Below are 12,890 nucleotides of genomic sequence, written 5' to 3' on the forward strand. Positions count from 1 at the left end.
AGTGGTTTCTTTTTTAAAAAGAAAGAAAGAAGTTGTGCTTATAGTTTCTCTTTTAGCATGCCGTTTCTGAAGAAACGGGAAGTACTCCCAGATTAGATAAACTAAAACTTATTTACGCTCCTCGGTTTAGAAACACAACGAGTTAAAGTCTTGGGGGTTATTCAGGCAGGGATATCATTGCTGCCCGTCACTTCGGGCTATGTCACGGAGCCTGAGTCATTCGTCATGTAAAAAACCATAGGAAAAACAGGAAATGACACAACTGGAATTCATCCTCGTCACAGCTAATGTACACAGAGAGAGGAATGGTGCAGGGTTGATTCATTCCCACTAAACTTCATCTTCCGTGTAACTCTCCCCGCCGGTAGTGAAGCACTCAAATGAAGTGGTGCTGGCGTTGTATAGAAAAGAATTGGGAGCAACCAGGTCGAGGATTTTGACAAATGCTTAAGCTGTCGAGAGAAAAGTTTCCAAAGAGTGATAGAAACCAAAATAACGGTCTTGCTTGTTCCAGACAACTCATCAGAAAACACCTCTTGTGCTAAACTAATAAAGCCAGGTACTGGCAGGAGTACTAGTTGCAAAATAATATCACTTCATATTGCTTCCAAACATTTTTAACCAATAGCCGCACACAGTTAATTATAGGTTCATTTAGTTGCATACCAAACTGTGAGAGTTAACCCTTCGGTACTCGGCAAATAAGAGTAGCAAGGCATATTTCTCATGCTGAAAAACTTACATAAATTTTAGTTCTCCAAGCCAGCAGTTTTAGTAAACAAAGGATGTTTTTCTTTTCTATCAAGCTTTTCAGGTGATTTCAAAGTACTTCTACACTAATTTTTCAGTACTGCCTTTCTAAAACCACGATATTTCTTAGCTGAGCTTCTTCCTTAACGCCTTTGGTCTAGAAAGAAGTACCAGGTATCTTCGTTTGATTCGCGGAGACGCATCTTTACGCTTCATTCCTAATAGCTAACATACTTCTCCCAACTTGGTAAAGGACGCCGGAGGTGTACCCGTCGCCTGCTCTGCCTACCTAGCGTTTATTCAGCAGGAAAGAACACCTGAGCTAGCTCAAACTCCCTTCCGCTCCCTTCGCTCGCGCTATTTTGCAGAGATAACAAGACCCAGAGTGTGGCAGAGGCTTCAAAGCCCATTGCGAAGGGTGGTTGTGTGCCGGGTGGGATATCCCCACGCTGGCACATCAGGCGGCAGCTGCTCAGCAAAGTGAGAGCTATTCTCGGCATTTGAAGAGAAATTTCCCATTACTCCTCCAGCTAATCAGCATGCAATTCTTTTCGTTATCATAAGGCAGAAACTTGATCGCAATAACACATTGTGTTTTGTGAACGTACTTCCGCACACTTCGCATTTGCAATTCAAAATATTCCCATTGCCGTAAAGTAACGTGATTTTGGTGTTAACGGTAATATTCTTGTGAGAATAATTATTCCACAAAGATCACTTTCAAATCAAGTTTTATAGGTAAGAGTTTTCCCCCTCCAGTTGCAGTTGGGACAATAGATCCACGCTTCCATGTTTTCAAATAGCTTCCACTTATCAGAGATAAGATCCTACCAGCAGAGCCTATCTCTCTAGCCTAGCAGCTGCCAAGATATCAGCGTGCCCCTATCCAGGCCAAGAATTTTAACAAGGATCTTCTGGCCTGTTGTCAATGAAAATTTCCTCCCGTACAGAAGAAAGTGGAATTTCCTAATTTGATGCATAATGCCTAGCGCAGCCTAAGCAAACCTCTTTGGCTTTCTGGCTTGCTTACCTGGCTTATTAGATTTTTTCCTTTTCATTCTAACAGGTATTTTAAGCAATAGTTGAAGCTTTTGTCTTACAGGTGAGCAATCGCGTATTAACAGAAATTCACCTTTAAGGTGCACCATGTTGATGCCCGTAATTCCCCTCGGCCAGCTCGCTCCCCAGACCAGACACAGAGGTGGCTCTTTGTTAACAGATCGACCTGCTTACTGCTTACAGACGAGTTGAGTAGCAACATCCAACGGTACCATTAATAGTTCCTCTTTATAAGCCATGTATAAAGGAGTCCTGATATCGACGGATGTTTTTGACAAAGGGTTAACCGATTGCTCTAGGCCTTTAGTTCAGAAGGTTGCCTGTAACAATAACTTCTAAACACCGGTTTCCCCAGTATATATACACCCATCAATAAAAGAAGCCATGCGTGTCTGCAGCGCGTTTAATGTATTAATCAGATCCTAATTTTATAAATCTCTCTTGAAGAGGAACTTAATATTAAAGTGTAATTCTGTTAAATAGAATTACAAAAAAAATCTTAATGCCAAGGTACTCCTTAGCGTAGTTATTTAAATCTGTAATGTTCTGGAAAATATTTTAAGACTTTGATTACACCTTTTAACCTAAATTTGCTGCAACTATATCAAGCCAGACTTCTCAGATTGATTTTCTGAGAAAACAAAGTCTAAGTTCTCGCTTGGTATCTCTCCCTTCTGCCTTCCTGTCTTCTTGTGTCCCATTGGTGACGGCTGCGCCTTTTTAGTAATTCCAACCAAATATGACAAAGGGTAGAAATCCTGAAGAAACTTCCGTGAACTAAAAGGCCACCGGGAGGATACAGGTCCTACAAATACTCCACGTGGCACTGTGAACAAAGAGTTTGCCAACGCCCGTAAGACATACTTTTGCAGGAGAGCATCTCTACTCGTTATGTTTCCTGGAGCTTTTGCATTTCAACTGAGGTCTTAATCCAAGCCTTCTGGACACATATTCTTGACTCCTCATTGAACTTCTTTATTTACATGCTAACTATTGTGCCATCTCAATAGTTAATTGTTTTATGACTGCAGGATTTATGTACCCAAAGATAACAGTTTGTGCTATGACTCAGTTAAAATCTCCCGTGGGAATAGCCCCGTAAGGGAGTACGCGGTTGGGCTGATAATTGTGTGTGGTCTTATATTTAGCATACAATCTAGTATGCTTAAGGCAAGGCTAATGTCCTTAGCGCAGGCCACCACCAGCCACCACCGAGAGAACCCGTTGCCAGAGCACTAGCAACAGATGTCGGCTTAGATCTGATTTAGGGTCTGTGAATACTGACGCCTTCCTTCAGTTTGTCCCAGAGAACCAAATGTCGTCCGTTGGGTGCAGCTCACTTCTAAGTACCAGAAGGCTCAGGGTCGCTTCAGTAACCAGTTCTAGTGCAAATTAATACTGATGCCTTTTGGCACTAATTGGGTATGCGGAGACAAGCGTCCTCTCTGCAATTACCTCAAACCCTTATCCTTTAATAGATCCATTCTACGTTCTTCCAGTACCAAAACAGGCCTTGTTCGTGTCCTTGGACTAAAAGGTTGTTCTTCACTTAATCGATTTTTTAATTGTTTACTTCAAAATACCTGGAAATTCTTTCCATTAAAGCAAAAGTCTGTTCCATTTGTACAGTAGATGCTAGCAATTATTGCTTTTGGTGAGTGTTCAGGGCTTCAGGACTGCAGAGTTTTCTGCCACCAAGTATCTAATAAAGCATTTGAACCAAACCTGGGTTTAACGCTCATCTTTACCGAACCCCCTGTTATGTATTGTTCCAAATGTCCCTGCTTAGCCCAGGTAACTGAGTTCACGTTACTGACTCGTCATTGCCAGGCTCTTGGAAATGTTCCTGGAATGTTACTGTCAGCTCCGACTCCAGAGGTTTGGGTTGTAACTGCGTGGTAGCAGAGATTCAACCACGCGAACCTGGAGTTACGCAAGGACTGGGGGCGCTTTGTCAGAGGTGTAACGAATGAGACTGCGGGGTGCATGGGCTCCAGCACAATGCAGCGTAAATTTTACGTCGAGTATAAACACTGCCCGTGTGCGTATTAAAAATGTTGTCACTGAATGCCCTGGCCTAACCATTAGTTTCCTGCTAACTTGGCCAACGCCCGTCTTCTGTTGGGTTTTGCTAAAATACGGAGACGGAAGTGTCTAGTTTTATGCAAGGAAATCAGTCTTAGGTTGGGAAACCTGAATTTGGAGCGCGACAAATGTCATCTGGGGAATACAGGAGAAGCAGAACGGCGCTCGTCAGCTACTTCTGAAAATTTTGCAACAACTTAGGCCTAAATTTAGGTACGAAGCTCAAAAACGTTGGATTCTGATTTAATTTCTCAATAAACCATCAAAAAGGACAGGCTAATAGAAATAATACAAGGCAAACCAGCCATGCTCCCAGGTCAGCGCTAAGGCTAATAAGTGCCATATTTTTTCTTTCTTGCAACTCTTATTGAATGACCAGCATAAGTTTTACGATACCCAAACATAGCACGCGTTTGCTTTGAAGTGATTACGCTTTGCGATAGCTGCCTTTGTGTCAAATCAGTAAAGTTTTTTTAGAAATGAGGGCTTTAGTTCTGCAACATGAGAGATGCTGAAGACTCTACCGAAGGTTCCATCCAGAAGTGCTGAGAAGACTGGGAGAACTGAATAATCTAGACAGCAGCTACTCCCCTCTAGATGATGTTCCCCTCCGAGTACTGAATGACAAGCGTACGCCCTGGGGGAAACGTTGCCAAGTGTCCAGAGAGGAAGACCGAATTAAATTAGAAAATGTCCAAAAACGCGTGACCCAGCCAGTGGCTTTGCTGAGCAAATTAATCGTTATAGCAGGCATCCGATTATTTCAGTTATAAAGGGTGCATGATATTAAATTTGGAATTTGAGATCTTTGTTATTTATTAACAGACCCTGGCCCTCAGTCTCAGCTATCTTTGTCAGCAGCATGACAGATTGTCAGCTCTAGTAATCATATACATGAAATGCATGTTTTGCTCGTAATGCCAGAATCCTCTAAAATTGCGACTGCAGGTAAGTGATAGCATTTATCATTCCCTAATCTTCAGCGTAAATCAGGAATTCGGTTTTCAACCACAGAAGATATAGGAGGGAGTTGAAAGCCAAAATACAAGTAGGACCATGTATCACAATTTCTGATTAGCTGAAAGTGGAGGACGAGTGGAATGAAAATTCATTCTTGCGGATTACAGTTCTTGTGCAGTCCAATTCCTTCTCATAATTTAGACTAACATTAATGCTCCCTTTATCTTTCCTCTGGGCTGTTGAGAAGATGCAGAGCTTGTCTGTCAAGTTTGGACTTGCTTTAAGACTATTATCTAAAAAAAGTAGGAAAGCCATAAAACAGAACTTTGATCCTTTCAAATGCAAACAAAACGCTGTAAGAGTGCGCGGGATGTATATACTTTTTCACACCTAGGAAACTGCCCAGCCGAGCCTTGTTGTTCGCTGCAAACGCTCAGCAGGGACGGGGTTTTGGGAAGCGCTCAGCTGCGTCCCGTGGTCCCACCAACCTCAGTGGGAGTTTTCCTATTCAGTGAATTGGACTTCCCCCCAAATTCAGTGCTTGACCTTTCTGGAAATCCTGCTACCCCCCAACAAACCAGGGGAGACGAGGTTGCCAGGAAAGACTCTGTGGCATCGAATGCTCCTTTTCTAATTGCGTTGAGCTACGGCTGCGGTGCCAGCCCCTGAGGCTGGAGCGCTTGGGGAGAAGGGAGGTTCTTCGAGCAAGAGGGCTGTGGAACACGGGAACTGTAGGGTGGGACAGGACTGGGTTTACCTCGGGCAACGTGCTATAACCGGACCCAGGACTGTGGGTGGACACTCCTTCTCTTTGCCTGGACGGCCATGTCAGTTTGAGATTTGTCACAAGCGTTCTTTACATATTCCATCCAGTCACAGTGAGACAGAAGCCACAAATGTTCTCCTAAACCTTCTCCATCTTCCTGGTCTAATCTAGGCTAAATATTGTACAGCTTAATTAAGCAAGCCAGCTACCAGGACATTCTACATAGGCACATTTGGTGCACCTAACACCAGATTTTCTAGATGTCACGTGACATTTTAGCAAAGGAGAGGCATTTTTGATTTGTTAAGACTACTACTGCTTTGTGAGTGGAAGTGCTGGGTGTTGCTTTGGCTGGAGATTATTCTCGTGGCGTTTTCAGAATGGTTATCTCTGTCACTGTCTGCTTTATTCAGTTGTGCCCCTGCGCTGCCCCATTCTCCGCTGCCAGGCTCCACGTTGACATGGCTAGTAACCTCATCTGTCAGGACGGCGACTGCCCCTATCAACAAGGGGCGCCTGCCTGCCGACAGACTGAGCTCCCCATCTTCCTATGGGCACGGATGCACAGGAGGCCTTCTCCTGGTCTCTTATCAACCAGGCAAGAAGCCCCAGAAAGGGCTCCGTCAGCTTTGTTTTGCAGACACAGCGTTGGGCTAAGCGTTTGGCTTGTTGCTTTTACACACTCAACACATTGTCGACAGCGGAGGCCCAATTGAGGGAGTAGCGAGGGGAGCTGGGTGTAAAGGAACAAGCTCTTGAGCAAGGAGGCATCACATCTAGTCCCGAGTGTGCTCCTCTCGTCAGGATCCTGCACAGGAATTTGTAACTAGAAGTGGAACATTACTCCTGGAAAATGCTTTCCAACTTCAAGCCACTCTAAATGAGGAACGGACGGCGGCTGTAGGGATCATTTCGGCAGTAGTTAGGATCTGCCAGTAAAGAGGGAAGTCATTCATCAGCTTTGTGTTTAAGGAGCATCCCTAACATTAAGAACTAGAAGCTTCTCAATATAAAAAGCAGGGATATTTCTGTGCCGGTGTCCAAAAAAAAAAAAAAAAAAAAAAAGAAAGAAAATTGAAAACCCGTTGGAAAATGTTAAGTGCAACGGCAAGGGCACTGTTAAGTTCTGAACTCCAAGCAGCGTGTGGCTGTGCTGCTGATACTATAATATCGCTTGATTGCTGGTGCCAGGAGTATCAGGGCAGCCTCACCCAGTCCTGTTCTGCTCCAAGCGGGTCTCCTAGACTCGCTGGAGTCTATGGTAATTTTCAGCAGCTCCAGACACAGACAAGCTTTATCCTGGTGCGCGTGTGCCATTAGAGACATTCTTTGTGATGGAGCTGAGAGACAGCCGAATACAGAAGTACAGGGGTTTGGTTCCTGTTAGCCAGTTGCGCTGTGTGCACAGATTGCCTAGGGCCAGATGACGGCAGGTGGGAAGGAATCTTTTGGCTCCACTACGGGTCCCGTGTCCTCCTGGCACCTCAGCCGTACGCTGCTAACACTACGCTTGCCAGGCGGTACTGGCATCTGCTGCTCTGACCATCTTCTGGAAACAGAGCTGCTACCCGGAGCCGCCGGACCGCTCGGGTACCGGCACAAGCCCACAAGCTGCACCCCCTCTGCACTGCAGGCAGAACTATTACATCTCCGGAGTTCCATGCCTATATTCGGAAAAATGATAAATGTAGAATTGTTTGGCAGTCTCTTTTCTTAGTGTTGCCTCTTTTCTAACAACACGCTGGATGCTTGCAGCCTTTCAAGGTGTTCATCTGCAAGAGCTTGTGTTCTGTGCTGCTCCTTGCGGTCAGGCTAATAGGCTAGTTAAAGCAAAAGGTATCTTGAATGAAGCAGAAATAGCTGCCTCCCCTAGAGGAGAGTTGAATTCTTGCAGTGGTGTGGTGATTGCACACTATGCAAGAACTGGAAGAACTTCAGGAAAGTTATAAGGCGGCAGTCTCCTCCTGAGGTCAGAGGCGCTAGCAGTGAAAGGGGCGAGTGGCAGAAGCGTGGGCTTTGCAGAATAGCTTGGGAGAACTCCTGAACTCCAGGCTTTCTAAATGCTGGTGTTGCACTTCAACATGATTACCGTTTTCCCTAAAGGATAAAATACTAAACAGTCCATTGTGATCATTGCACGATCTGCTTCAAAACACCTCCTGGTTTCTCCTGGCTTTGCTTGGTATTCGCAGCCCCTCCGTTGGGCACGTACTGCGCTCCTCCCGCCAGCCTGAGAGCCCAAAGGGAAAACCCAAACGCTACTCATTCAGAGGATCATAGAAATCATAGAGTCATAGAAACTTCGTGGTTGGAAAGGACCTTTAAGATCATCGAGTGCAACCAAACAGCCTACAATCTCTGCCACTAGAGCATGCCCTGAAGCGCCACATCTAGACGTTTCACGATGAAGGGACGTTGCAAAGTTAGTGCACCTAGGTATGCCTCCAAAGAGAAACGCTGAAGAAAAATCCACCTTGATGTGCTCTTGAATTGCAAAAGCCTTCTAATGCAGCCTGTGCCCATGATTTATAACAATGACTCATAATATTGCATTATACTTAATATGATGTAACGCTGATGCAAGATGCCATTCGTGGAATTTCAATGTCACAGAGAAAAAAAAGAGGAGAGAGCAATCTGGTCATGTACCTTGCCACGCTGTCAGAATGAGAAGTTTACAGCCAAAATACGTAGAACCTTTCAGTACCTACTTTGCTATTTTTTAGCAGAATAACTAGGAGAATAACATTTTTATTTCCTGGAGCATAAATGTCTCTCAGACATACGTTATTGTGTTACTTACAGCAATTTAATTAACTTTGTACCTGAGAAGACAAATTTGCTAACAGGCAATTCCGTCTTGCAATTATAACCCCTCTCGTGAAGGTTTGCAGGGCAAATCAGGATTACGCCTTTAAATTAATTCAAGCTTTATCTCTCTTTTCTGACCCAGCTGTTATGAATTCTCCTCCTGTTCTCCCTGTACTGCTTGCTTCTTCCTGCAGTGAATCAGCATTTCAGGAAATACTAATTCAAAGAGGAAAGACACCCTAAACTCTGTTTCTGGCGGTCAGAAATAGCTGCTCTCCAATAGGTTTGCTGAATGATGGGAGGCTTCTCGGGCTGCTTGGGGCCGGTTTTGTAGGGTGTACGCGACCCCTGTTTCGAACTCTACCGCTTCCCTCCCAAGTAGCCTGGGAACTTTGAAGTTGTGGCTACGTGCTACAAAAGCGAGTCCTGGTGGTTTGTCGCCAAGACAGAGAAACAGAGAGTGAGAGCCCTGTCCTTTAACAGTAGGGAGGAGTGTTACTCGCCCCAGCCCAGCCGTGGAGGCGTCACGGCTGCTCGTGCTGCGGGTACCATGGCCGTGGTTTTGCAGCGTGGGAGCAGCTGGAATTGGGACCGTTTGATGCGCGCCGGTCGCCGGTGGGAGCGCTTCTCACTGCACCTGGGTGTGCGCACCGGTGGTTTTCAAGCACTGCGCTAGCAAGGCTGTTGAGGAAAAGGAACGTGGATGTTCTCCGTCTCTGACCTCTACAATCCTCCACGTTCGACGCAGTCAGTTTTCATTTTCTTCTAGAAAGAGCTGACTGTTGCTCTGACAGAGTCATGCGTTCAGTAAGTTCAGCGAGACGGTTGTTGGCACCGCAGGAAGCAGGCAGACATCTGCCTAGGTAAAACAAGACTGAGAAGGTGGAAAGTCTTGAATTGAGGTCTCCGAAAAGTCTGGGTCGGGCTTTTCCTGGTGGTTCTCTGTTGGTTTATATACCATGCAGTCCTGCCTACGCTCAGTTCCCCTGGTAAGCCCGGCAGATGAATTTACCAGTGATTCTTAAGAAGACAACTAGATAATAATGTATGTACGATTTGCCAGAGTGCATCCCGAATCACCTGCAGCTGGTGTCATCCTAGAGAAGGAGGGTTTGACGGGCCGTTCCTGGGCGCCCGGGGCAGTGGGGACAGCACAGAGCGCAGTTTCGCATTGCATGACCAAAGAAGTAGGGGGGAACTGACTTCTGAACAGCGTAGCGGTGCCTACAGGTGCAGATAACAAATCAATAAGGATTGAACGTCTAGTTTATTTTTGGAAGCCCAGTAGGTGCCAGTCTGTCTCGTAGGTGCATAAATATCATCAAAAACCTAGCCACGGGCGAGTAAAACCAGACAAGAATTTGTAGCCCAGAGGAAAGCCACCAAGAATAGATTGTGTGGAGGCTGATAAGATCCATATTGCTCCAAAAGGGAGAGTACCACCTCAAAACAAGACGGTCTTTGTTGTGAAAGGGTTAGGTTGTGAGAGAGCTAGCTTGCCAAATACCCGTAATGGCCTCCCTCTGCCAATTGTCTTTAAATACTGTGATCTTTCACGGAAGAGCAACGCCTGAAAGGAATCTCTCTAGCAAAAACATCATTTATTCATTCTCTACGGGACGGTGGAGTAACGTGCCTCTTCTCAGTTGCGTTACTCTTTCTTTCCTCCGAAGATTTCAAACAGAGATTTGTTCGAACAAAGATCAGTAATTTTGCTCTGTAAGGGCTGCAGGAAGAAGCGTAGAAATATCTCTAGATCAGAACAGTTCCTGAGCCTGCTGGAGAAATGGCCGATCGCCAGAGATAGCGCACACCACTGTTCTCTCAGATAACAGCGCGCGGAGCTGGATCTTCCAGGCGGAATCTTTTAGGAGAGCAAATTGCGCACATACAGGTGAGAAAGACGAGGAGCTCACGTCCTCGAGGGGAGGCTGCCGAATGCTCTGCCTTCCCGGAGGCCAGCTCCAGGACTAGCATCCCTCCTCCTCTACCCTAGCTCCGTACCTGGGTCGTAACAGATCCAAGAAATGCAGCTTCTGGTTTTTTGGTCTATATCTTTGAGCTTGGTAATGGAAACAGTTTTCTAAGACAGCAGCCAGTTCCGTCTGTGTTTGCAGTCCTCTGTAGGCCGGCGCGTCAATTCTTGGGAATTTTACTGCCGGCAGCCACCGAATAAAAAAGCGGACCTTTCAGGGAAGCAGCATTCCCACCAAGGTGAAACTTCTCTGCTATTTTTTATTTCAGCGGATTTGTGCTTGTACAGCGGGGCAGGCTGTGGGTGTTGTACCTTGGTAAAGCCTTGGTGTTTTACCAGGCTTTTCGGTATGTGCCCTCATGCTACCCAGAAGCCGAGTAATAAAGACACTGAATGAATTGATTAACAAATATTAACGGCTAGTCCTTGAGTTATTCTCAGAATTCGGTGTTAATTTTGCTAGTGTTTTGAAGTACTGTGTTTGCACTAGAGAGCCAGACATGGCTGCCGGGGATGCTAGACAGAGTAAAACCACAATCTCACCTATAAAACTACTACAGTAGCATTAAATAAAAAAGAAAAGTTAGGCTTTTTTTGGGGGGTGGAAATGGCTTTTCTTCAACACAACCTGCTTGGCTCCAGCGTAAGCGGAGATGTCTGGGAGGTAGTTACACGTAGTTACCCCAATAAAAATAGTATCCACAAACGAACTGCTGTTCCTAACTTCCGTCTCCCGCTTGCTTCCAAGTCACACTAACGTGATGCTAAACTCAGTGCTAACGCAGGGGAGCGCAAACGGTGGAGAAGGTGAGAGAGAGAGGGAAGAAAGCCAAGAGGACTTACATTCGTTCTGTAAGATGGGATCGGCAAAACGGTGACTCCCGAATGGAGAGGGGGCCGGAGGGTACCTGCACGGGCCGCGTGGGGAGCACACGGGCATCCCCCGCCTGCTGCCAGCTGCTGTGAATCACCAGCTCCGCCATTGGCACCGCTCCCGGCTGTGCCGGGCAACGCCTGACCTGCGAGGACCCATCGGGTCGGGTCTCGCGTCTGCAACGGCCACCATTGACAGTCGGAAAACTGGCCGAGGGCAGCAAACGGCAAAGGCAGCAAATGTGAGGCAGTCGGTGCCCGGGATCGCCGGGAAAGGCGTGTGTTGGGAGCTGAAGAGCTCCTGCCTTCCCCGGCGCTGGCGCTGCGGTAGCTGCTTCCCGCTGCCTGTTCCTAAAGAACAGGGAGGGGGGTGGGAATGTTGCCGCGCAAAATGATAAACCAAACCCACGTAACGGTGTAACAGGGAGTCAGCCCGTGGTCTTTCTGCTCAAGTGTTTTTCTCCTTGTGGAGGTAGTCCTCACACAAAGAGCAAGGTTTGAACGGTTGGGTTGAAAATGATCCCTTTTCAACTGAGCGAGAGGTTCGTGTCTGAACCTGACGAGAATCCCGTTCACCCACCCAGTAGCAGGCAAGCTTTTTATCGTCAGTGCCATTTGACTTTCCAGATAAAATGTTTGTTTGCTTTTTTTCTCTTTACAACTGTAAACGAGTAACATTTAGACAGGTGTTTGACAGACAGATGGTCCACCAAGCTTGCGTAACTTGCTAAGGTGCCTACTTGTCTACTGTGAAGTGACGTTAGCGTGGAAGCGCGGTGTCGTTCTCAGGCACCGTACGTGACCTAACCCCGTCTCCGCTCCTGGCCCGGAGATGGCCACATCTTACCTTCCGCCCGGCCTCGTTGTTGTGCAGGTTCATGAGCGTCCTTGCATTTTGCTTAATCTCCCGGGCGTCCACGAACACTTTGGCGAATCCTATTCCGTATCTGATGTCAGCGGAGCAGCCTCCCCATTTCCATCCTTCCTCTTTGTGGTACTGTCCTTGTTTTTCCTTGTCACAGCCGCAGTCACTCAGGTTGCCCTGTGTACAGGCAGCCGTGATGGCATGTGCGACTCCAGCAGCGATGATGGCATACGTGAACGCTGCTTCTCTGCTACCTGCAATGAAAACGGTGCCGTAAATACACGATACAACATGGTGACATTAGTTAGAAAGAGATAAGCAGGCTCCTGCAGCGCAAACATCAGAAGGCTATTATTAGAAGTGCTGTAAATCTGCAGGCATAAGCAGGTCTCTTCTCTTTGCAGTATTGATTTTTGTGGGTGTTCGCTCTCTAAAATGGTAGCTCTCCATGAGGTAGTAGGAGATACAGGATTATTTAGGCAACTTCATATATATATATATATTTCCAGATGGTATTAGAAGTTGTCAAACGAAACTTTTTACGGCAAAAGGCTGGGGTGGCAAATGCTCTAGCTCGAAAAGAAAGACACAAAAAAAGAAACTAGGTGGAATGGGGGGTGAAATTGCTAAAGCATCCATATTCGACTTCTGAAATATCGTCTCAGAGATGGAATTTTATTTAGGAACTTAATTCACACGGAAAGGTATTTTTCTACAGGAAAAACCCATCTGTTAGAAATCTTGTT

General features: G+C 46.2%; 1 protein-coding gene across 1 annotated transcript in view; it reads right to left on the reverse strand.

The window, feature by feature from the left end:
* The window catches only part of WNT7A (Wnt family member 7A), a 37,491-nt gene that overhangs the window by 11,222 nt on the left and 13,379 nt on the right, over nt 1-12,890 (reverse strand). The window contains exon 3 of the mRNA XM_054216207.1: nt 12,127-12,398. Coding sequence (XP_054072182.1) covers nt 12,127-12,398 — 272 coding nt within the window. The remainder of the gene's footprint in view (nt 1-12,126; nt 12,399-12,890) is intronic.

This window comes from Rissa tridactyla, chromosome 10 (assembly GCF_028500815.1).
Source record: "Rissa tridactyla isolate bRisTri1 chromosome 10, bRisTri1.patW.cur.20221130, whole genome shotgun sequence".
Taxonomy (NCBI): domain Eukaryota; kingdom Metazoa; phylum Chordata; class Aves; order Charadriiformes; family Laridae; genus Rissa; species Rissa tridactyla.